This window comes from Engystomops pustulosus, chromosome 5 (assembly GCF_040894005.1).
Source record: "Engystomops pustulosus chromosome 5, aEngPut4.maternal, whole genome shotgun sequence".
In the NCBI taxonomy this organism is placed as follows: domain Eukaryota; kingdom Metazoa; phylum Chordata; class Amphibia; order Anura; family Leptodactylidae; genus Engystomops; species Engystomops pustulosus.
The window spans coordinates 182,751,345-182,777,291 of NC_092415.1; the positions used below are offsets into that span (position 1 = coordinate 182,751,345).

General features: G+C 42.3%; 1 protein-coding gene across 1 annotated transcript in view; it reads right to left on the minus strand.

Moving 5' to 3' along the window:
- Nucleotides 1-25,947, minus strand: part of ADARB2 (adenosine deaminase RNA specific B2 (inactive)) — a 463,608-nt gene that overhangs the window by 133,340 nt on the left and 304,321 nt on the right. Inside the window, exon 5 of the mRNA XM_072153999.1 lies at nt 21,050-21,954. Within this exon, the coding sequence (XP_072010100.1) occupies nt 21,050-21,954 (905 nt within the window). The remainder of the gene's footprint in view (nt 1-21,049; nt 21,955-25,947) is intronic.

The window sequence follows — 25,947 nt, forward strand, 5'->3', positions numbered from 1 at the left end:
TTTAGATGAGACAAATATTTGATATGACAGATATGAACCATATAATCTGCTATCTATCTATCTACTGGAGTATGGTTCCATAGTATGGACTGAAACGCTGCATCACACGAGTCAATAAAAGTTTATGGACTGAGTGCTGCAACACATTGTGGGGTGGGGGGGGGGATTTACTAATTGTGCCGCAAGGACGACTGTCGGCATCGGAGATCAGTCTCCGCAAAGCACAGCCCGATGTATTAAAGTCGTGCACCAGAAAAATGCCGACAGTAATGAAGTGTGCGCCCAAATGTTACATGCACTGCGCCTTCATTTTGCTCTCAGACCAATTTTTTCCTGGTCTATTGTGCGCCTAGATTTGCGCCTAAAAATGCTGGCAAGATACACATAAATGTGGAGGATAATGTGGAAACGTAAGGCCACGCCCACTTGCGCCAAAAAAAACCTGAAGGTGTCGGGATAGTCGGAAACATCTGTTCTTTCTGGTGCAAACTCATTATAAATGATCCGGCACAATTCCGAGTCCAAAAAAAAGTATAATCCCGGCATTTTTGGGTGCAGATACGATAATACATGTCCCCCATTATCTCTTCAGTCATCTATAATTTATTATATATTTGGTATGGAAACTGTTTATCTTTTAGCTACATTTTTCTTTCTGGTCTACTCTTTCAGATGGGACAAATATTTGATACTTAGGAATCAAAACCAGTAGACTACAATGGTAATGAGAACTCTACTATCTATCCATTTTCCTAATGTTGCTGTATTAATTATCTGCTATGTATTTGTTATTTATCTTTCTATCTATCTCGCATATATCTATCTTCTACCTATCTTCTTGAGAATGGTCCCATAGAATGGACTGAAACGCTGCATCACGTCTCCATCTTTCATATCTATCCATCTATCCCCTATCTATATCTCTCGTAACTATCTATCTGTCTATCTATCTATCTATCTATCTATCTATCTATCTGTCTGTCTGTCTGTCTGTCTGTCTGTCTATCTGTCTGTCTATCTGTCTGTCTGTCTGTCTGTCTATCTATCTATCTATCTATCTATCTATCTATCTAGATATCTATCGAGCTTCATTCGAGCTGAGGATGTACCGATTAGATTCCAGAGCTATGGGGTATCTTGTACCTTAAAAAGATTCAGCTACAAGATCTTCAGACACAATGGGGCACATTTACTAAGAACAGTGCCGTCTGTACTATGTGCAGTTACCTGTGTAGTGTGCAGGTGGCGCCAGATTCAGGATTTGTGGTGCACGTTCTTCATGAATCTGGCACCCTTTGCACTGCTCCAACAGAGTATGCCACTGTTTTTTTTGGTGCACCTTTAACATTGGGCTTGCAACACATTTCTGTCGGACTTTGCATGTTAAATCGGGTGCATGGTCCGACTAAGCACCGGAACGCCCCCTTCAGTGCAGAAATTTTGGTTGCGTCGATTATACAAAAATGAGATGCGTTACATTTGTGGAGCGGACACTTCTTAAACAGCAGTTTTCACTACAAAGAACGTGCAAAGTCCACCAGAAAACTGCCGCACAACTATTAATCTATTAAGAAGAAAGAATAAAACAATAGAACATCCAACCAGACACATTTCATCTCCTAATGGAGCTGCACTAGTGGTGTCTTATTGATAGGTCAAAGTCTACTATGTACTAAAATATTTTCATCCTAAAATTGTTCATGCTACAGTAAAGAGGGGATTCCAATCAGACCACCAGCCGCCCTCTTAGAAAGGAATAATCAGATCTTGTGTGCTTCATTGGCCATGTGTCTTATATGCATCTGTTACCGCCATACAATTGTACAGAATAATTAATTGCCCCATTATGTGCTGTTACAATGTAATTCAAGAGGGATTGGTGTCAGCGTGACAAAGCCTCAGATGAAGAACGCTTTCCTGCCTAATACAATACAAAAGTCAAGATTGATGGTCGTCTCCAACCACCATCAACCCCATAATGGAGAATGTGAATATATAGGGACACTTAAGAAAAAGGTCCATCATTCATTCAGCTATTTCTGGCCTTGTGTCTGATGTTTTCCAGTTCCCCTTGAATCGATTCCATTGAAGATATAGAAAACATACAAACACATACGTACAAATACTACTACTCATAGAAGACGTGAAAAAAATCATTAAAAGTCTACCTGAGTTATATTGATACTAGCAATCACATCCCCTTAGTGGATATAAAATAACCACCATCTATTGTACTTATAATAATAATATAAAAATATGTTAGGCATGGATAAATAGGTGGATCTATATATCTACACATTAAATATGTAGGTCCTTTTTGTAAGAAGAGTCCCTTAATGACAATCAGTTCACAGATTGTCCAACTAAGACCCTACTCAAACTCCCTGTGATCAGTTACAATCAGTTCGGAATTTGACAGCAAGTGTTTAGCTTTCAAACAGCACCCCCGCAGGAAATATAAGGTATTACACTGTCAATCTTCAAATCAAAAATTTAATTATTATATTTTTAATACTACCTACTTTGCTTTCTCTTTTCTTGTTAGTATCTTGTTAGGTGATATCCATTGTGATGTCACATTATGTAATTGAGGCAAATAATCACTGCATGTAGCAATATTAACCCTGACAACAGATATTCAGGACATCCGCTATAGCAACTTATATATTATATTTGTTGATTTCAAGCTTTATCAGATGGAAAAATTCAGTTCCCATGACATGAATACATTTTTTTTTTACCATTCTCTTGATGTGATACCTATTACAGAATTGAGGGGGTCTAAATAAAAGAGAATAAGAAATTGCAGTTCTACCTATGCCTAAGAGTCTAAGACCGGATGCACATTAATGAATGTTCACCTGGGTTGTAGCCCAGGCAAATATAGAGCCTGGTGCAGGAGGAAGGAGGGATGTGTGCTCCTCACCCCTTCCCTCTCCATTGAAAGTTGCCCGGCTTGGTCACGGTTGTGGTGAGACAGTGTGCTTCCCGCACTGTGACCAGGTGCCATAGACCTCTATGGGTGCTGTGCAGCCGGATCACATGCCTCCATACGGTCATGTGCATGAGGCCTATAAACTATACTTTCACAACTGAATTATAGCTCTGCAATATTCATCCTTAAAAAAATCCTTTTGCGGAAGTGGGCAATTGCTTTACATCAAAGGAAAAAAATTCTCTGTGACTCAAAGTTCACCCTAATATCTGATTCAAAGTCTTCTCACCAGAATCAATAATATACCTTTTACCAAAGACATTCTTGCTTTTACCGTAAAGAATCCTTCTTTCTGATGTCGATGAAACCATGTAACCTCTTGTTACCGTTTTTCTCGACAATGAATCGGAGAAGGCGGTGCGGCCATCACTGCTTTTGTAAATGCCGTACTTCAACAAACCCTATCCATTACCCCCAAATGGCACTGTTTATATTAGAAAGTTAGTTCACATCTAAGAAGTTTAGCCATAGTTTCCGAACTTTTTTTTTTGTAATTTGGATTTTTCTCTACATCTCTGATATGCCCAGGAGTATTAATTAATGCTTTCTCACTGCAGCCATTGAAATGCTGTTTGTGTTGAGTGAGATGGATTAATATTAGAAGGAGATTAGAGAAACAATCTGTAAGCTGGTCAAAGCCAGTGAAGGTCACCTTCATGTTCCCAAAATGAAAAACTGCCCGTCAGAATGATATCAATATTCTTCATAGAGGGATGATGACGAGCATTGGGTCTTATTTATCAAGTGCAGTGACTGACTAGAAAGATATCCCTTAGCCAGCTGGCTAGCGGCAAACTTCTGTTTTTGGCACTGACCACCTGAGATTGTGCAGGGAAGACTGATACTTCATTGATTCCCCTTCATAATTAAACAAGTGGGAATTAGAAGTCCAGAATCGGGATCCAGAAGGCCGTAATCCTCTGTATCAGGGACACGTTTGATAGAGGGTATTCAATGTGACTACCAGGTTGAAAGGGAAATTAAAATTATAATGCAAGGGAAATTTACATAAAAGACAGAAGTCTATGTGAGTGTTTCCGTAACTTTCCTCTACAAAGTAATTCATTTATCCCATTCATCTTAATGAGATGTGATCATTTTTAATTGAAATACGGTAAAAACATTTTTTATAGATTCCGAAGACCTACTTTACACATCAGAAACATCTTTTTTGTCCTCAAATGCCATTCTGTTTTCATTCATCAACTGTAAGCTTCACTATATCCATTTCAGGACAGTCAGGACAAGATCAAACTGAAGCACAACACTGCCATAAAGTGAAACTTCAGCATCGTCGTGGTTTAATAAACCTCTGACATGAATCGACCATAAGATACTGCTATAGGGTTAACCTCATAGGTCATCAGGGCCCAAAAAGTAAATAATAGGGGCTCTATATTCAATCTGGAAAAAAAAAAACTAAAAATATCAGAAAAAATGGGAAATAACAAGCATTTTTATGAACTAGTATCTCCCAGAGCTGCATCAAAAGAATCTCATGTAACCAACTTTTACAATGCTCTGTACTAAATGAGGGTCAAGAACCCTAAATTAAAGATGGGTGTCTGGTTTGCCTCCCCTGTGAGTAGTGAGCGTTACCCGGCAGGGGAGGGGCCTAAATGTGAGTGCTGCCCTGCAGGGAGGGGCCTAAATGTGAGTGCTGCACTGTAGGGAGGGGCCTAAATGTTTGTGCTGCCCTGCAGAGGAGGGGCCTAAATATCTGCATGTTTGACCGGGGAATTATATCCTATTTTTTTTTTTTTAAGAAGACACACGTGGACAACCCCTTTAATATAACTGTGTGAATGATCCCCAATAGAAGAAATCCCATTCTACAAGGTGTAGAAATTTGAATACTAATATATATTTTGGTGAAAGTGACAGCGATGAAGCCTGCCACATTTATTTTATTCTGCTTTTTCAATCCACAGTAATAGTATTAATCACCCACAGTTTTTAATATTGGGAAACAAGATTATAGGCATTTCAAGGGATTAGCTGAACTTCTAAATATTCAGAAAACATCCTAAGGAGGGAATAAATTAATGGAAGCCAATGCTCACCAGCTTTAGAATTAATGCATCCAGACATCGCGGTCTCATGACATTTTCATTGTTTTGTCCCATTGTGATGAACTGACTTTCATAAAGGGAAATGTTTACTGCAGTCAGAATACAAGTCAGCGCGGAGTATGGAGGATTTTCTACTTTACTTCTAAAATATTAATTTTTCTCAAAAATTTCCTCGGATTTGTCAGTCATTAAGTGTTATTAGCTTTACGTTTAGGTGATTCGCAAACAAACAGGATGTTCCAAATAATCTGATGGAAATCACATAACCTGTAGAAGACTTGGCACATAGGTACAAACTGGCATAGGCCTTTTTACTACATGGACTCTAAATCCCCAATAAAAGGGGACTTAACATCATGTTACCCAACTAACATTTAAACTGGAATTGTGGGAATTGTAAACTTTTTCGGGAACACAGCGTGAATTTAAAAAAAATGTATAGTTTGAGCACATTATATGAGACAATAAGCAGCTAGTGAACCTAAATGTGTTTCAACCGAGTACAGAAGTTATGAGGACCCTACAAATGAGGTCTTCCACTCTTAAGGAGAAGGAGATTATAGGTGAGGAAAGAAGGTATGAGGACCCTACAGATGAGGTCTTCCCCTCTTCAGAAGAAGGAGATTATAGGGTAGGATAGAAGGCATGAGGACCCTACAGATGAGAACTTCCACTATTCAGAAGAAGGAGATTATAGGGTAGGATAGAAGGTATGAGGACCCTATAGATGAGGTCTTCCCCTCTTCAGAAGAAGGAGATTATAGGGTAGGATAGAAGGCATGAGGACCCTACAGATGAGAACTTCCACTATTCAGAAGAAGATTATAGATGAGGATAGAAGGTATGAGGACCCTACAGATGAGGCCTTCCCCTCTTCAGAAGAAGGAGATTATAGGTGAGGATAGAAGGTATGAGGATGCTGCAGATGAGGTCTTCCACTCTTCAGAAGAAGGAGATTATAGGTGAGGATAGAAGGTATAAGGACCCCACAGATGAGGTCTTCCACTCTTCAGAAGAAGGAGATTATAGGGTAGGATAGAAGGTATGAGGACCCTACAGATGAGGTCTTCCATTATTCAGAAGAAGGAGATTATAGGTGAGGAAAGAAGGTATGAGGACCCTACAGATGAGGTCTTCCCCTCTTCAGAAGAAGGAGATTATAGGTGAGGATAGAAGGTATGAGGACCCTACAGATGAGGTCTTCCCCTCTTCAGAAGAAGGAGATTATAGGGTAGGATAGAAGGTATAAGGACCCCACAGATGAGGTCTTCCACTCTTCAGAAGAAGGAGATTATAGGTGAGGATAGAAGGTATGAGGACCCTACAGATGAGGTCTTCCACTCTTCAGAAGAAGGAGATTATAGGGTAGGATAGAAGGTATGAGGATCCTACAGATGAGGTCTTCCACTATTCAAAAGAAGGAGATTATAGGTGAGGATAGAAGGTATGAGGATGCTGCAGATGAGGTCTTCCACTCTTCAGAAGAAGGAGATTATAGGTGAGGATAGAAGGTATAAGGACCCCACAGATGAGGTCTTCCACTCTTAAGGAGAAGGAGATTATAGGTGAGGAAAGAAGGTATGAGGACCCTACAGATGAGGTCTTCCCCTCTTCAGAAGAAGGAGATTATAGGGTAGGATAGAAGGCATGAGGACCCTACAGATGAGAACTTCCACTATTCAGAAGAAGGAGATTATAGGGTAGGATAGAAGGTATGAGGACCCTACAGATGAGGTCTTCCCCTCTTCAGAAGAAGGAGATTATAGGGTAGGATAGAAGGCATGAGGACCCTACAGATGAGAACTTCCACTATTCAGAAGAAGGAGATTATAGGGTAGGATAGAAGGTATGAGGACCCTACAGATGAGGTCTTCCCCTCTTCAGAAGAAGGAGATTATAGGGTAGGATAGAAGGCATGAGGACCCTACAGATGAGAACTTCCACTATTCAGAAGAAGATTATAGATGAGGATAGAAGGTATGAGGACCCTACAGATGAGGCCTTCCCCTCTTCAGAAGAAGGAGATTATAGGTGAGGATAGAAGGTATGAGGATGCTGCAGATGAGGTCTTCCACTCTTCAGAAGAAGGAGATTATAGGTGAGGATAGAAGGTATAAGGACCCCACAGATGAGGTCTTCCACTCTTCAGAAGAAGGAGATTATAGGGTAGGATAGAAGGTATGAGGACCCTACAGATGAGGTCTTCCATTATTCAGAAGAAGGAGATTATAGGTGAGGAAAGAAGGTATGAGGACCCTACAGATGAGGTCTTCCCCTCTTCAGAAGAAGGAGATTATAGGTGAGGATAGAAGGTATGAGGACCCTACAGATGAGGTCTTCCCCTCTTCAGAAGAAGGAGATTATAGGGTAGGATAGAAGGTATAAGGACCCCACAGATGAGGTCTTCCACTCTTCAGAAGAAGGAGATTATAGGTGAGGATAGAAGGTATGAGGACCCTACAGATGAGGTCTTCCACTCTTCAGAAGAAGGAGATTATAGGGTAGGATAGAAGGTATGAGGATCCTACAGATGAGGTCTTCCACTATTCAAAAGAAGGAGATTATAGGTGAGGATAGAAGGTATGAGGATGCTGCAGATGAGGTCTTCCACTCTTCAGAAGAAGGAGATTATAGGTGAGGATAGAAGGTATAAGGACCCCACAGATGAGGTCTTCCACTCTTCAGAAGAAGGAGATTATAGGGTAGGATAGAAGGTATGAGGACCCTACAGATGAGGTCTTCCATTATTCAGAAGAAGGAGATTATAGGTGAGGAAAGAAGGTATGAGGACTAGAGATGAGCGAACATACTCGTCCGAGCTTGATGCTCGATCGAGCATTAGCGTACTCGTAACTGCTCGTTGCTCGGACGAGTATTTCGCCCGCTCGAGAAAATGGCAGCTCCCGCCGTTTTGCTTTTTGGCGGCCAGAAACAGAGCCAATCACAAGCCAGGAGACTCTGCACTCCACCCAGCATGACGTGGTACCCTTACACGTAGATAGCAGTGGTTGGCTGGCCAGATCAGGTGACCCTGGGATAGACTAGCCGCTGCCCGCGCTGCTCGGATCATTCTCTGTCTGGATGCCGCTAGGGAGAGAGCTGCTGCTGCTCAGGGAAAGCGTTAGGGTGTTCTATTAGCTTACTGTTAGGCAGGAGTGATTCTTAAAGAACCCAACAGCCCTTCTTAGGGCTACAATAACGTTATAATTTTTTTTTTTTTTTTATTTGCAGCTAGTACCATATTGTGAGGAATTAGCAGGGGGACTTGCTACCGTTGTGTTTAGCTCTTAGTGACACACATATCCACCTCAAACACCAAAGTGGGAAAATTTATTAGGGGTTTGAGTAGAATTAGGCACAGTCTGCCAGTTTCTTTTTATTTTACGTTTATTTTTTTCATAACTCAGCGTCATCTCATCTGGCATAGTAGTGTGCTGTAATACTTGGCTAGAAAATAGCCATAGGAGAATACAAACGTCTTAATTACGCCTGCAGTAGCGTTATATATATTTGATTTCTGGTTGATCTGCTGGTGGCTGTACTTGCTGCAGTGCATCTACTATCAAATTGGGAGCAATTTGGAGTCAGACTTGCGACCACTGTGTTTTAGTGACGCACATATCCATCGCAAAGACCGAAGTGGGAAAATTTATTAGGGCCCGGGGTTGTATTTCAATTAGGCACAGTCTGCCAGTTTCTTTTTATTTTACGTTTATTTTTTTCATAACTCAGCGTCATCTCATCTGGCATAGTAGTGTGCTGTTATACTTGGCTAGAAAATAGCCATAGGAGAATACAAACGTCTTAATTACGCCTACAGTAGCGTTATATATATTTGATTTCTGGTTGATCTGCTGGTGGCTGTACTTGCTGCAGTGCATCTACTATCAAATTGGGAGCAATTTGGAGTCAGACTTGCGACCACTGTGTTTTAGTGACGCACATATCCATCGCAAAGACCGAAGTGGGAAAATTTATTAGGGCCCGGGGTTGTATTTCAATTAGGCACAGTCTGCCAGTTTCTTTTTATTTTACGTTTATTTTTTTCATAACTCAGCGTCATCTCATCTGGCATAGTAGTGTGCTGTAATACTTGGCTAGAAAATAGCCATAGGAGAATACAAACGTCTTAATTACGCCTACAGTAGCGTTATATATATTTGATTTCTGGTTGATCTGCTGGTGGCTGTACTTGCTGCAGTGCATCTACTATCAAATTGGGAGCAATTTGGAGTCAGACTTGCGACCACTGTGTTTTAGTGACGCACATATCCATCGCAAAGACCGAAGTGGGAAAATTTATTAGGGCCCGGGGTTGTATTTCAACTAGGCACAGTCTGCCATTTCCTTTTTTATTTTACGTTTATTTTTTTCATAACTCAGCGTCATCTCATCTGGCATAGTAGTGTGCTGTAATACTTGGCTAGAAAATAGCCATAGGAGAATACAAACGTCTTAATTACGCCTACAGTAGCGTTATATATATTTGATTTCTGGTTGATCTGCTGGTGGCTGTACTTGCTGCAGTGCATCTACTATCAAATTGGGAGCAATTTGGAGTCAGACTTGCGACCACTGTGTTTTAGTGACGCACATATCCATCGCAAAGACCGAAGTGGGAAAATTTATTAGGGCCCGGGGTTGTATTTCAACTAGGCACAGTCTGCCATTTCCTTTTTTATTTTACGTTTATTTTTTTCATAACTCAGCGTCATCTCATCTGGCATAGTAGTGTGCTGTAATACTTGGCTAGAAAATAGCCATAGGAGAATACAAACGTCTTAATTACGCCTACAGTAGCGTTATATATATTTGATTTCTGGTTGATCTGCTGGTGGCTGTACTTGCTGCAGTGCATCTACTATCAAATTGGGAGCAATTTGGAGTCAGACTTGCGACCACTGTGTTTTAGTGACGCACATATCCATCGCAAAGACCGAAGTGGGAAAATTTATTAGGGCCCGGGGTTGTATTTCAACTAGGCACAGTCTGCCATTTCCTTTTTTATTTTACGTTTATTTTTTTCATAACTCAGCGTCATCTCATCTGGCATAGTAGTGTGCTGTAATACTTGGCTAGAAAATAGCCATAGGAGAATACAAACGTCTTAATTACGCCTACAGTAGCGTTATATATATTTGATTTCTGGTTGATCTGCTGGTGGCTGTACTTGCTGCAGTGCATCTACTATCAAATTGGGAGCAATTTGGAGTCAGACTTGCGACCACTGTGTTTTAGTGACGCACATATCCATCGCAAAGACCGAAGTGGGAAAATTTATTAGGGCCCGGGGTTGTATTTCAACTAGGCACAGTCTGCCATTTCCTTTTTTATTTTACGTTTATTTTTTTCATAACTCAGCGTCATCTCATCTGGCATAGTAGTGTGCTGTAATACTTGGCTAGAAAATAGCCATAGGAGAATACAAACGTCTTAATTACGCCTACAGTAGCGTTATATATATTTGATTTCTGGTTGATCTGCTGGTGGCTGTACTTGCTGCAGTGCATCTACTATCAAATTGGGAGCAATTTGGAGTCAGACTTGCGACCACTGTGTTTTAGTGACGCACATATCCATCGCAAAGACCGAAGTGGGAAAATTTATTAGGGCCCGGGGGTTGTATTTCAACTAGGCACAGTCTGCCATTTCCTTTTTTATTTTACGTTTATTTTTTTCATAACTCAGCGTCATCTCATCTGGCATAGTAGTGTGCTGTAATACTTGGCTAGAAAATAGCCATAGCAATAGGATAGCATCGTTTGGTTTTAAAAACTAAAAAACACAAAAAAAAAAAAAAAAAAAAGTTAAAAAAAAAATACAAGTTATAACTCTCATTTTCAAAATGTTTAACCCGAGGGCTAGGGGTAGAGGACGAGGGCGGGGACGTGGGCGTCCAACTACTGCAGGGGTCAGAGGCCGTGGTCCTGGGCGGGGTGAGACACCACCTGCTTATGAGGGAGCAGGGGAACGCCGCAGAGCTACACTCCCTAGGTTCATGTCTGAAGTTACTGGGACTCGTGCTAGAGCACTGTTGAGGCCAGAACAGTGCGAACAGGTGATGTCGTGGATTGCCGACAATGCTTCGAGCAATTTGTCCACCAGTCAGTCTTCCACGCAGTCCACCCATGTCACCGAAATCGGCACTCCTCCAGCTCCTGCACCTCAGCCTCCTCCCCCCCAGTCTGCCCCCTCCCAGCAAAATTTGCCATTTGAACCGGCATACTCTGAGGAACTGTTTTCTGGACCCTTCCCACAGTCACAAACCACTTGTCCGGTTGCTGATGAGCAATTTTCTGATGCCCAGGTTTTCCACCAGTCGCAGTCTGTGGGTGATGATGACCTTGTTGACGTAGTGGAAGAAGTGTGTAAAGAGGTGTCCGACGATGAGGAGACACGGTTGTCAGACAGTGGGGAAGTTGTTGTCAGGGCAGGAAGTCCGAGGGGGGAGCAGACTGAGGGATCGGAGGATGATGAGGTGACAGACCCAAGCTGGGTTGAGAGGCCGGGTGAACACAGTGCTTCTGAGACGGAGGAGAGTCCTCGACCAGAACAGGTTGGAAGAGGCAGTGGTGGGGCCAGACGGAGAGGCAGGGCCAGAGCTGGTGCATCAGCGCCAAATGTGTCAACTAGTGAAGCTCCCGTGGCGAGGGCTCCTGCGGCGAGGGCTAGATTTTCAGAAGTCTGGAGGTTCTTTAAGGAAACACCGGATGACCGACGGACTGTGGTGTGCCACATTTGCCAAACCAGGATCAGCAGGGGTTCCACCACTACTAGCTTAACTACCACCAGTATGCGCAGGCATATGAATGCTAAACACCCCACTCAGTGGCAACAAGCGCGTTCACCTCCGGCCGTGCACACCACTGCTCCTTCCCCTGTGTCAGCTGATAGTCAGCCCCCTGCCCAGGACCCTGCCACAAAAACCCCATCGTCACCTCCACGATCCTCCACAGCATCCACCAGCGTTCAGCTCTCCATACCCCAGACGCTGGAGCGGAAACGCAAATATAGTGCAACCCACCCGCACGCCCAAGCCCTTAATGTGCACATTTCCAGATTGCTAAGCCTGGAGATGCTGCCCTATAGGCTAGTAGAGACCGAGGCCTTTCGCAGCCTCATGGCGGCGGCCGCCCCTCGGTATTCGGTCCCCAGCCGCCACTACTTTTCCCGATGTGCCGTCCCAGCCCTGCACCAGCACGTGTCAGACAACATAATCCGTGCCCTGACCAACGCCGTTTCTGACAAGGTCCACCTGACCACGGACACGTGGACGAGTGCTGCCGGGCAGGGCCACTATATATCTCTGACGGCACATTGGGTTAACTTGGTGGAGGCTGGGACCGAGTGTGACCCTGCGGCTGGTCATATACTGCCGACGCCGAGGATTGCGGGGCCTACCTCGGTCCAGGTGTTTGAGGCCTACTATGCCTCCTCCTCCTCCCACCCCTCCTCCACCTCCTCCTCCGAACGACCATCCGTGGGCATGGCGCCATCAGTCGGTAGCTCTAGGCACAGCAGCAGTGCCGTCGCTAAGCGACAGCAGGCGGTGCTCAAACTGCTGAGCCTAGGCGATAAAAGGCACACCGCCCAAGAACTATTACAGGGCATTCCACATCAAACTTGTTAACTTTGTCGCCACCCTGCTGTGTAAGCCACAAAATATACTGGAAAACTTTTTTCATTTACGGATATTATTTCAGCGCTTCTTGCGCAGATGTTTACATTCCCCTCACCCGCCATATCCCAAACTTATAAGAACGCTACTACACTTGATCTTATCCGAAAGGTTCTTAGAAGTGCTGTTTGGGGAGTAGCCTAGAGACAGGGGCTTGGATTGGCGAAAGCTCGCCTGGCAGCGGAGCGCCAGCTCCATGCCAAGAACCAACTAACATAGTTTTAACTGCAGTACCTTTAATCTACTACTAGTTCACTGCCTCCATACATCGTCCCCTTATCAAACGAGCTGTGTCAGGCAGAATTTTGGATTGTTTTCATGGCTTCCATGTTAACTTTGTCGCCACCCTGCTGTGTAATCCACAAAATATACTGGCAAACTTTTATCATGTACCAATATTATTTGAGCGCTTCTTGCTCACCTTCTTTGGTTCCTCTCTGCTACCCATTGGTTTGAAGCCTGAGTCCATTTAGGGTATGTCGCCATGCCACTCTCTAGCCTTCCGCTGCTGCCGCTGCCTCTGCATGCCGTCCCCTATAGTGTCAGGGTCAATTATTGGATGTTTTAGATGCTATCTAGCTTCATTCTGTCACTCTGTCATGGCCATGCTGTTGCCCATAATTTTGGCATAATGGTGCGATTAAGCAGCCTCAGAGGCATCCATGCATGCTGCCCCTGCTGTTTCCTGTCCATTTCCATGGTGTTTCCATCCTTTTCTGAGGTTCCCAGGTGTTTGGCCAAGCTTCCCTGTGCAGAGCCTTGGTCCCCTTGAAAAATGCTCGAGTCTCCCATTGACTTCAATGGGGCTCGTTACTCGAAACGAGCACTCGAGCATCGGGAAAAGTTCGTCTCGAATAACGAGTACCCGAGCATTTTAGTGCTCGCTCATCTCTAATGAGGACCCTACAGATGAGGTCTTCCCCTCTTCAGAAGAAGGAGATTATAGGTGAGGATAGAAGGTATGAGGACCCTACAGATGAGGTCTTCCACTCTTCAGAAGAAGGAGATTATAGGGTAGGATAGAAGGTATGAGGATCCTACAGATGAGGTCTTCCACTATTCAAAAGAAGGAGATTATAGGGTAGGATAGAAGGTATGAGGATCCTGCAGATTAGGTCTTCTACTCTTTAGGTGAAGGAGATTATAGGTTAGGATAGAAGTTGCCCAGTGGATATTATAGTGGCAGCAGGGTTTTTGTAGGATGAGTATTTTGAATGATGAGCATAGAGGATGCACAGAAGAAATCTTAGAGGTGTTGTGGTGATGGCAGTTACACATCATTACTATGGTAATGGAGCGAGAAAGGCTGTTACATCATCACTGGGAGCAGAGCATAAGAGGGAGGAGGAGTTACTGAGAACTAAAGGATCATGGAACTTGTACTTTCCAATGGCAGCCATCTTGGTGATAACTTTAGAGAGGCCATAAAATTTTGTGAATCATAAAATCAAACTATTTAAGATCCATTTTGTGACTAATGACATTAAGTTTTGTTACATTCATTTATTGTTAGCATCATGGGTTTTTGTATCAGACGTTCATATTCCCGGACTACGCCTTTAACGTGCAGGACTCTATCATAAAGTATCTCCAAATGACAATATATTTTCTATGGCAAAAAGCAAAAAAAGTGACATAAGGTTTCTTTTATGTTGAAACCTTGATCGAAGATGTACAGGAAACATTTCTTGCTGACTCACAATCAGAATAAATCCCTCTATCCACAAAGCATCTCCAAAAAATTAAAGTAACTATAATAAGTCACAATTCTACACTCAAAAAAGATGTCTAAATCCTTATTAAACTTTTTCTACACGCTAGGTGCAGCGAGTATACTGTAGATCATTATAAGGATTTCTAAATTGCCATATATTTATCTGTAAAACAGCTATTATCACTCCACTGAAGAGAATTCCTGAGGAGGAGTGAGCTGATTTCTCTTCAGTCAGTAACATGAAGCCAATGTCTCTCTCAACCCTTCGTTCACCACTCCTTCAGGCATTCTCTTTAGTGAGTCACACAGGCAACACGTGAATGAAGTAGCAGAGCTGAGTTTCCTTAACTGAAGTGAAAGAAGGCATCTTGTCCTTTATTAAGCTTAATGTGCAGCTAAAGTAGAATAACATAAATACACAAAGGTAGTTAGTGAACTTTACAAACGGACTGTGGAACTTGTCAGGCATGGGGAATAACAATATAGGGATAGTTGTACTGCTGTATACCAGCAGTTTTCAAAGTTATGTTTAGTTTGTGTGGGTTAGTTTAACTGATAGGTTGTCTTCAAAACTTTTAGCGTGGATAGGGGATATAGATCAGCTTGCTAGTTGTCCAGCTGATTGGGGTACTGTAAATCCCCTTCAGCTTCTCAGAATTGCTGTCCTGGCAGTATTTGCACTTTTAGAAATTTTCCAAAACTTTTGCAGACTAGCAGCCCACAAACAATATAGGTCATTTAACATCCAACACCGATCCATCGGTTAAACTTCAAGCTAGGACACAGATTGTAAGTACATAATTTTCAATTTCCGATTTTTGCTGTTTTTACATATTTGTTAAAACTTGCATAGCTGGTATAGAGTATACACTGATAGTATAAGGCTTATTCTTCCCGGGTTTCACTACCATGTGTAATGTTATGTCTTGTCTGGGAAGACCTTGCGTATCTACCCTATGATTAAAATGACCCTGGTCTCCGCTGATGCTGCATGTTGTAATACGATCTGGAGGAACACTGCGGATCGAGTGTAGTACAGGAAGCTTTTTATTTCTAGCAAACAGCTGTACAATCAGTAAAAATGAATATCCCCTTCTCTTTGATGTTATGTTTGCCTAATCATTGCTGCCTTTCCTATTTAATGAGAACGATAAAAGCGTATTTAACAAGCTCGCTCCTCGCTGAGAGGGAAACGCCACTTTCAGACTCTGGAAGCAGCAGTTTGGAGAATTTGCTTATGAAAATCAAAAGCTGCCTCTCATCAAACAGATACAGTGGCTGAGAGTCTATAGTTCATCATTTAATCTAAAGTTAATTAATCCTTATGCTCGTATTTACTGTCTCTATAAAGACGCTTCGTAAATGCAAGGCAAATTTTACTCCCTCTACGCCTTTCCTTATAATAATTACAATAATAGAGTGGCAGCCATTGTCCACAGAGTCACATGATGTTTTCTGCTTATTAAAAGCCCTATATAGAGCTTATACATCTTTGTTATTTCTAACCTTAACATTGGGAAAATGGCGACGGCTCAATATCAGCAACAGCCTAATAAAATAGAATACAGGTGGTCCCCTACTTAAGGACACCCGACTTACAGACGACCCCTAGTTAAAGACAGACCCCTCTGACCACTGTGACCTCTGGTGAAGCTCTCTGGATGCTTTACTATAGTCCCAGGCTGCAATAATCAGCTGTAAGGTGTCTGTAATGAAGCTTTATTGATAATCCTTGGTCACATTACAGCAAAAAATTTTAAAACTCCAATTGTCAATGGGGCAAAATAAAATTTGTTTGGATCTACAATTATAAAATATACAGCTTCGACTTACATACAAATTCAACTTAAGAATAAAGCTATGGAACCTATCTTGTACGTAACCCGGGGACTGCCTGTAATTCATTCAGGCTCAGGTACAAATCACTGGCAACTGTAAGCAGCAAAAGAAGGACAATGGGGCAAATTTACTTACCCGGCCCATTCGCGATCCAGCGGCGCGTTCTCTGCTCTGGATTCGGGTCCGGACGGGATTTAAGAAGGTAGTTCCTCCGCCGTCCACCAGGTGGCGCTGCTGCGCTGAAAGTCATCTCATCGCGCCTGAATGCACCACCTCGGACCAGGTGAAGGTAAGCGCTCCCCAAGCGACACTTTTTCGGTTTTTAAATGCGGCGGTTTTTCCGAATACGTCGGGTTTTCGTTCGGCCACGCCCCCCGATTTCCGTCGCGCACATGCCGGCGCCGATGCGCAACAATCCGATCGCGTGCGCCACAATCCCGGGGCAATTCAGGTACAATCGGCGCAAATCGGAAATATTCGGGTAACACGTCGGGAAAACGCGAATCGGGCCCTTAGTAAATGACCCCCAATGAGTCAAATAAATGCTAAGTCCAGCCTAGCCTTATTCTTTACCCTACTGTTAGTCTACAACATGTTCAGCAAGGTCTTGTAATTCCGTGGCAATAGCTTTGCATTCTTCAAAACTTCAGCAGCAACGTGGAAGAGCAAAGCCCACAAACAATACAGGCTACCCACAATCCAACAATGATCCAAGTGGGTCTAAGTTAGGACTTAGCAGCAAAAGGACCGAGATTGACTTTAGGTCTAAATGTGTCAGATTGTAAGTTGCAACAAAAGTACAGGACAATAAAGGACATTATATCACCAGATTACTGGTGATTGCCCTAATTAGACTGCTCGTTCGGCCTGGGGATGGGGGACTGTATTTTAGACATTTTTATGTAACTTTAGTAACTAAATATTAACTTTGTAATAGTGCAGGAGGCGCTCAGGCTGATGGGGCCTGAGCACCTCTCGGCTTCCCTGGCTCTTAATTTATGCACGCCACCGGGAGTGGCAACTTCTTTCAGTGTGCTATGGAACCAGTTTTCCATTAAAAGATACACCAAAGTTTTAATTTTTTTTGTAGGAAAAAAGATCTATGAATATTAAAATTGGCATCTTAATTTTCAAGGATTCAATTTTATTTCTTTGCTATAATAATAACAAATTTCTTTGACAATGTAAAAGTGTTACCCTGTCTCTAAATTGTATAATTTTCTGTATGTAAAATTTCTGAATTATTCTTAAAATGAACCATTCTCCTGCCTCCCCACAGATTATGAGGATACTTAGTGTAGGCAAGAAAATAAATAGCATAATCTTTTATGCTGCATAAAACAATGACTTCAGCCTAAAGCCACGAAGTTCTGATGTTACCGTCCATCCTCCTCCTCTCAACATCTGTGCAGACACGGCTTGGCACTGATGCAGTTAAATCAAAAATTTACAATCCAAATGGGCTCCTCTGGCACAGTGGGCTCTTCCGCCATCTTTTCCACTCACTTTCTTAATTAAAAACTGCTTGTAAATCAGTCTGTAAATCACGTCTGCATATTATCAGCTGATGAAATGGGATCTTATGCCCTCTTTTAACTCATCAACATTCATTAGCATTTAGCGAGCTCACATTTACACTGACACACCAGTAAATACTTAGTACAGTGATAATTTCTTATGAGTGATTTTTATGAACTTTAAATATGGCATTAAAGAGATGAAAATCTGCCGCCCTAGGACAAAGACTGACACGCCAGTCATCTCCGCAAATGTGCTGTGTGTATAAGGAGGACGCCATGTACACACATTGTTATATACTGAGACCTATAACAACTCATCACTGTCTGCAATATTTTCATTCACTTTCTATTAGGAGATGTTCGCGTTTTTTTTAAAGGGGAACTACAAAACGCTACATAATAACCACATCTCACAGAAGTACATCACATCCCTACACAACCTCAGCTCGAATGAAGTTAAGAACTATCATTTATTAAATAATTTCAATACAATATCCATCATGTCAACATGAAAAGTTCCAACCACTGTATACAGTTTAGATGTATACACATGATAAAGATTTCATAAAAGAATATTAAAAAATCATGTTTTTTTCAGTGTAGAAATTAGTTATTATCTATTTATTATCTATCTCACAATCTATTATCTACAGTATCTTTCTATTTATGAATTGTTAAAGGGGTTTTACCAGGAAACTTGCTGATCGGTAGGGGACCCAGTGATAAGACCCCCACAGATCCAGATCACGAGAACAGGGGGTCCGATGGGACACGCCCCCTATGCACCCCACCTAGCCCATTTGGCGTGTGGTTGGTCTAAAGGGGAAAATAGTCACAATTTCTGGCAAACAAGCCCTGATAAATGACCACCTATCTGTCTATCTAGCTTATACCTATCTCTTATTAATCGTATATATATATATTATCTTTTTATGTATCTAACTACCTTATATCCATTTTCTATTTTTTTATGGTTAATGTTTTATCAATAATTTATTTGTCATTATCTATCTATCCATCCATATATCTATTTACTATCTATTTATCTTATATTCATTGTCTATCATCTATCTATCTATCTATCTCATATATATCTATCTATCTCATATCTATCTATCTATCTATCTATCTATCTCATATCTATCTATCTATCTATCTATCTCATATCTATGTATCTATCTATCTATCTATCTAATATCTATCTATCTGTCCATATACACTGGGCCACATTTATCACTTTTGTGCGCCTAAGTGTAGTAGTTGCGCCTAAATTATGGCGCACTGTTTTGCCAGAATGATCACAAGCTACAACCAACTGTGATAAGGTAATTTCCTGCCTCTTATTAATCACTTTACTTTAACACAGTTTAGGCGCAATTTTGGCACAGTTTAGGCGCAATGTTAGATTCAGGCACTTACATGTGATCCTGCTACAAGCTCCTCTCTGCTTCTCCCACAGCCCAGAATGAAGATAACACTCACAGGAGCACCCAGGTGTGTGACACCCAGCACCCAGTGACCTCCTCAGCAGGGGCTTCTCCTGGAGGGGATCCCCCAGTGCTGGTCTCCTGCTGCACCCCTGTAATTCTGCACAGTATCCCCCTCAGACACTGTGCAGAATTACATGGGGGACACTTGTTTGTAGTATCTGCAAGCTTCTGCAAACTTCTCTTCTCTCCTGTCCTGCTGTGAGCTCAGGATTTTGCAGAATGTTTTGTAAATAGAAGGTGATGAACTGTAAATACAGTCTGCAGCTCCTGTCTGCAGAGCATCTCATGTCTGTATTATATGTTCTAGTGTCTGGCTGAGCTCTGCTGCTAGAAATGAGCTGTTCTGCCAAGGGGCTCAGTGCTTTCTTCTCAGATAACGCCACCTTCGGGCTGGAGTGTTTTTGCGCCCGTTTTTGCACCTAAATGAAAACGTTGCAAGTGATGAATATCATTAGGCGCAGCAAGACATCTGGATTGGTAAGATAGATGAGGGAAAGCTGGTTATTTTTGCTGCGTGGATAGTTTGGCGTTTAGTCGCAAAAATGATGCAAAAACGGTGCGCCTGAATGAAAAGTTGCAATAACAACAGAAAAAACGAGTGATACATGTGGCCCAGTATCTATTTAATATCTATTTATCTTATATTCATTGTCTGTCTATCTATCTATCTATCTATCTATCTATCTATCTATCTATCTATCTATCTATCTATCTATCTATCTATCTATCCATACATACATCTCTACCTTCTTTGTCTGTGCAGTAATGTTAGTAGCTGTCTGCAGTAATGGAGATGTTTTCACGCTCATATGGCTTGCGCCTGTACATTTCCTTGTTATTCTTTGAAATTAATTAAGATGGTTCCATTAGCTGCGCAGCTCACACGAGATAAGAGTGTACACATTCCCAGTTATTTACACCTTGTCAGATAGGTGGAAATTAATATAGGACTTGGCCATGACATGTTTATGTGATAGAAATGAGATACCATTTTAACTAAATGATTACCAACAACACAATGTATTGTATTTTAGAAGATTCCGAACATACCCTTAGGTGGGTAACGTAAATATATAAATATATATAATCCTGGTTCTCATGACAATCCAACATTTTTAGAATTCAATTGTCAAAGAAACCGAAAAAACTTTGGCTAGAGCTACACTTATAAAATATACAGTTCCGACTTACATACAATTGTAGCTCCAGAATTTATTTATTTTTTTTCGGCCAAGAGTCAATAAGATTTTTTTTTCCTTTTTTCGCTGTAATGGGAACAAGGATTAATAAATAAAGCTTCATTACAGACACCTTACAGCTGATCATTGCAGCCTGGGACTATAGTAACATCCAGAGAGCTTCACCAGTCGTCAGAGAGGTCCACCTGTAACTAGTGGTCGTCTGTAATTTGGGTGTCCTTATGTAGGAGAACACCTGTATTTGAAATGAAAAAAATAATCTTCTAAAGATGGTTTTATAAGACGGTTGGGTGGGGATCAAACCCTTAGTACATACTCAATAGTCTCAGTATATGGTATGTATGTGCTACATGTTAAAATACAATCATCTTAATATCGTCAATTGTGTTTTTGCATAAATTTGTAATGTTTTTTTTTAATTATAGAGCGAACAACACTGAGCATATAAGACGGCCGTCATCGTGTCTCTAAAGAAAAAGCATTAGAGAAGATCATTTAGGCAAATGTTTCTCCTAACTCGAGCCTCGGCCATGATCTCTTACCTGTGATAAGTGGTTACATTTACTCCTGTTGGGTATGTGACTGGTCAGCTGAATATTGAAGAGCGCCTGTAGTGCGGCCTGTGCCGCCTGGGCTTTGGCCAACTTCTTGCTACGTCCTGAACCTTCAAATGTCCTCCCATCAACTCTCATTGCCATGACGAAACGTTTGATGTGCTGCTTCTCCACAGTTTCTGAAAGGCAGACATACCTCAGGCCAGGTCTCAGCTCATTTAGCATCACCACTGGGTTCTTCTCACTCTCAGCTGGGGAGGCCATCTTGTGCTTGCTTTGTTTAGTATGGCCCATTAAATCCAACGTGTGACAGACTAATCTCCCATGTCGATATGCACTGGAAAGCAATTCATTATTAACTGGGCTATAGCCTGGGAAGTGCTCGCTGTGTGTAGATGGTTCAAACTCCTTGAACAGAGTATCTGGGAAGTCTGCCTGGTCAGATGTGAAGTCAGTCGATGGGTTGATGCAGTTTCCCATTGCAAAATGTGCTTGACAGGCATTTGGAAACTGAACGAACGATTTTAGAGCCAACTCAGCCGCTCTCATTTTTGCTTTCTTTTTTGTAGGTCCACTGCCCTCGAATGTGAGTCCATTTACTTCCACCGCCACAGAGAACACCGGGGCGTGCACAGGGCCAGTTTGGGAAACTATTCTGTATTGCAGATCAGGTTTTAGTTCATGAAGTTGAACGAGGGCGTTTTTTGGTGTTACTGACCATGATAGTTTCTTTAGTATAATCTGCAGCTTGCAGAAATGTCCACCATTACCTTCCTCCAAGGGCCTCTTACGTTTAAGACTGGTTGGTCCAACCTTTGGTCTGTCAGAAGAGAGAGCCAGGTCCTCCCGATTTCGAAAATTACGGTTTTCCTTCACCTCTGCACTGCTGGTACCTGTATACAAAAAGAAAAAAACACTTGGTGTCAATATGAAAAAAAATTTCTTACAGGCGTGGTTCATGTTTCCATTGGGAAGTCTTCTTAATCATGTTAACAGGTGACATACATAATCTAAGGAGTTTTAATTTTCATAAAAATGTCCCATTTTAAGTTAATTTTTTGAAATGAGTAATTTTTATAGTGACCATTAAAACCTGACAATCAGCAGATTTCCTGTTTTGTGAAGATCACTTTTCAGCTTTGTCTACTGAGTCAGGAATTATCTAATCATCAAAACATGGTAGAATAACATTAAAAGGTAACATCCCTATTAAAAAGATTTAGACAGAGAATCAGAAGTCTAAGAATAAGCCATGTGTCAGGGCATCAGGGCATGCTCACGACATGTATAGAGCACAGGGCATGCTCACAACATGTATAGAGCACAGGGCATGCTCACGACATCTATAGAGCACAAGGCATGCTCACAAAATGTATAGAGCACAGGACATGATCACAACATGTATAGAGCATAGGGCATGCTCACAACACGCATAGAGCACAGGCCATGCTCACAACCTATACAGAGCACAGGGCATGCTCACAACATGCATAGAGCACGGGGCATGCTCACAACATGTATAGAGCACAAGGCATGCTCACAATACACATAGAGCACAGGGCATGCTCACAACATACATAGAGCACGGGGCATGCTCACAACATGTATAGAGCACAGGGACACTCACAACATGTATAGAGCACGGGGCATGCTCACAACATGTATAGATCACAGGGCATGCTCACAACATGTATAGAGCACAAGTCATGCTCACAACATGTATAGCTCACAGGGCATGCTCACAACATGTATAGAGCACAGGGCATGCTCACAACATGTATGGAGCACAAGACATGCTCACGACATGTATAGAGCACAGGGCTTGCTCACGACATGTATAGAGCACAGGGCTTGCTCACGACATGTATAGAGCACAGGGCATGCTCACGACATGTATAGAGCACAGGGCTTGCTCACGACATGTATAGAGCACAGGGCTTGCTCACGACATGTATAGAGCACAGGGCATGCTCACAACATGTATAGAGCACAGGGCATGCTCACAACATGTATAGAGCACAGGGCATGCTCACAACATCTATAGAGCACAAGACAGGCTCACGACATGTATAGAGCACAAGGCATGCTCACGACATGTATAGAGCACAGGGCATGCTCACGACATGTATAGAGCACAAGGCATGCTCACAACATCTATAGAGCACAGGGCATGCTCACGACATGTATAGAGCACAAGGCATGCTCAAAACATGTATAGAGCACAGGGCATGCTCACGAAATGTATAGAGCACAGGGCATGCTCACGAAATGTATAGAGCACAGGGCATGCTCACGAAATGTATAGAGCACAACGCATGCTCACAACATGCATAGAGCACGGGGCATGCTCACAACCTTTACTGAGCACAGGGCATCCTCACAACATATGTCCTAGTACTTACTACTAGATCTATCTTAAAATTTTCAGTTGCCGTAATTTAGTTTTCTCTCCTACACAAACTCTGACTCTATTTATAGTGTAAAAAGTGCTGATCCACCAATTTTAGCATGTTTGGAATTTTCTGTATAGCCCCCACCTGTCCTGAGCAAAAATGTTACCACCTGATATGTTAATGAGGCTCTCTTATGTAAGATGGTGGGTCCTAGCGGCGCCTACCTCACAACAAGAAGAATTATTTGCATATTGGTTGCCAAAACTGATAAGGTCGGGATGACCTCTGATATTTTAGCAATATCGTTGTAAGGACATGCATCCTCTGCAGATGTCCTGGACAAGGATTTCACCATTCATTTCTAGATATCTAGATGCCTCTTGAGGGATATTTAATTTTTTTTGAAAAGCTCCTAAAATCCTACTAAAACTTTATTTTTACTCCTGTAAACATATAAGAATAACATGGAAGGGTAAGGGTGGAATGTTTTTTTTTCCTGGCACAAGCAGAAAATTGGAGCAGAGATGAGTGAAAGCCGCCTGCACGCTTCAGTTCATTCAGGAATCAAAAGATTTTCACAGTATCAGGGTCCAAATTCACCTTGTGAAATGGAAAAATACAGTCTAAGATAGATAAGCCCGGTAGCAGCACATACAAATAGCACAGCTGGATAATATAGTATTGTGTGTCTCACGGGGCATCTGTTTGCTAGTCTTCAGATTCTGCTTTTAACCTGTTTTATAGCATTAACCCAAAATTGGGTCCCATTCCTGTCCATAGAGGTAAAGGACATATAACAGGTGTACAGTTTCCTTCTGGACTGTTCTAGTCATTAAAGGAAATCTAACATCAAAATCCATCATGATAAACCAGGGACACTTACTCATAGATCCAGGCACAGTGACTGTGATAATCTTCTTATATTTGTTATCCATCACCTCCTTCCTTCTAAAATCAACTCTTAAAATTATACTAATAATAATACTGCTGTGCAGCAGCTTCACAGGCTGTTATAGTGTCACTCTTCCCCCTTGCTCCTGCTCAGCACTTCCCCCTCCCTCTGCCTTGTGCAATCTCAGTGCAGCACAGAAAGCTCCGGCAAACAGTGGGAGGTGGGAGTGCTGCTGCACAGTGTAACGGCCTGTAATGCTGCAATACGGAGGTGTCCTAGTAACGCCCCACAGAGCCCCTCTGACTCATAACTCTAATTTTAAACATGGTTTTGGAAGAAAGGAGGCCATGGATAACATTTATTAGAAGATCATACCATAGTCACGGTGCCTGGATCTATGAGTAAGTGTCCCTGGTTTATCATGATGGATTTTGACGGCAGATTAAAGAATTACAGCAGATACTTAGTGGACAGCAGAGAGGCATTATACAAGATTGGGAAACTGGGCAATGACCATCTATTAAGTTCTTAAGATAGCCCCAGTGACTATTTTCTATGTCCTGTAGATAAATAATTATGTAGAATCTTTGCCTCTATAACATGCTGCCAGCAGATAGGACACTATGAAGAATCTGTTTAGTTTCTACTGCTTTGTAAGATGCTGCCCGCAGATAAGACACCGTGCACAATCTGCTCTGCTTCTTCTGTTCTATAAAATGCTGCCTGCAGATAGGACACTATGTACCATCTTCTCAACTCCTCCTGCTCTATAACATGCTGCCTGCAGATTGGATACTATGTACAATCTGCTACTTCTGATCTATAACCTGCTGCCTGCAGATAGGACACTATGTACAATCTGCTCAACTCCTCCTACTCTATAACATGCTGCCTGTTGATAGGATACTATGTACAATCTGGTCAGCTTATCCTGCTCTATAACATGATGCTTGCAGATATGACACTATGTACAATCTACTCAGCTCGTTCTGCTCTATAACTTGCTGCTCTATAACATGATACCTTCAGATAGGACCCTATGTACAATCTACTCAGCACCTCCTGCTCTATAACATGCTGCCTGCATATAATATACTATGTGCAATCTGCTCAGCTCCTCCTGCTCTCTAACATGCTGCCTGCAGATAGGACATTACGTACAGTCTGCTCAGCTCCTTCTGCTCTATAACATGCTGGCTGCTGATAGGACACTATGGGGCAGATTTACTTACCCGGCCCATTCGCGATCCAGCGGCGCGTTCTCTGAACAGGATTCGGGTCCGGACGAGATTTATGAAGGTAGTTCCTCCGCCGTCCACCAGGTGGCGCTGCTGCGCTGAAAATCAACTGAACGTGCCGGAATACACCGAGCTGGACCAGGTGAAGGTAAGTGTGTCCCAAGCGACACAATTTCGGCTTTTAAATGCGGCGGTTTTTCCGAATACGTCGGGTTTTTGTTCGGCCACGCCCCCCGATTTCCGTCGCGTGCATGCCAGCGCCGATGCGCCACAATCCGATCGCGTGCGCCGAAATCCCGGGGCAATTCAGGTACAATCGGTGCAAATCAGAAATATTCGGGTAACATGTCGGGAAAACGCGAA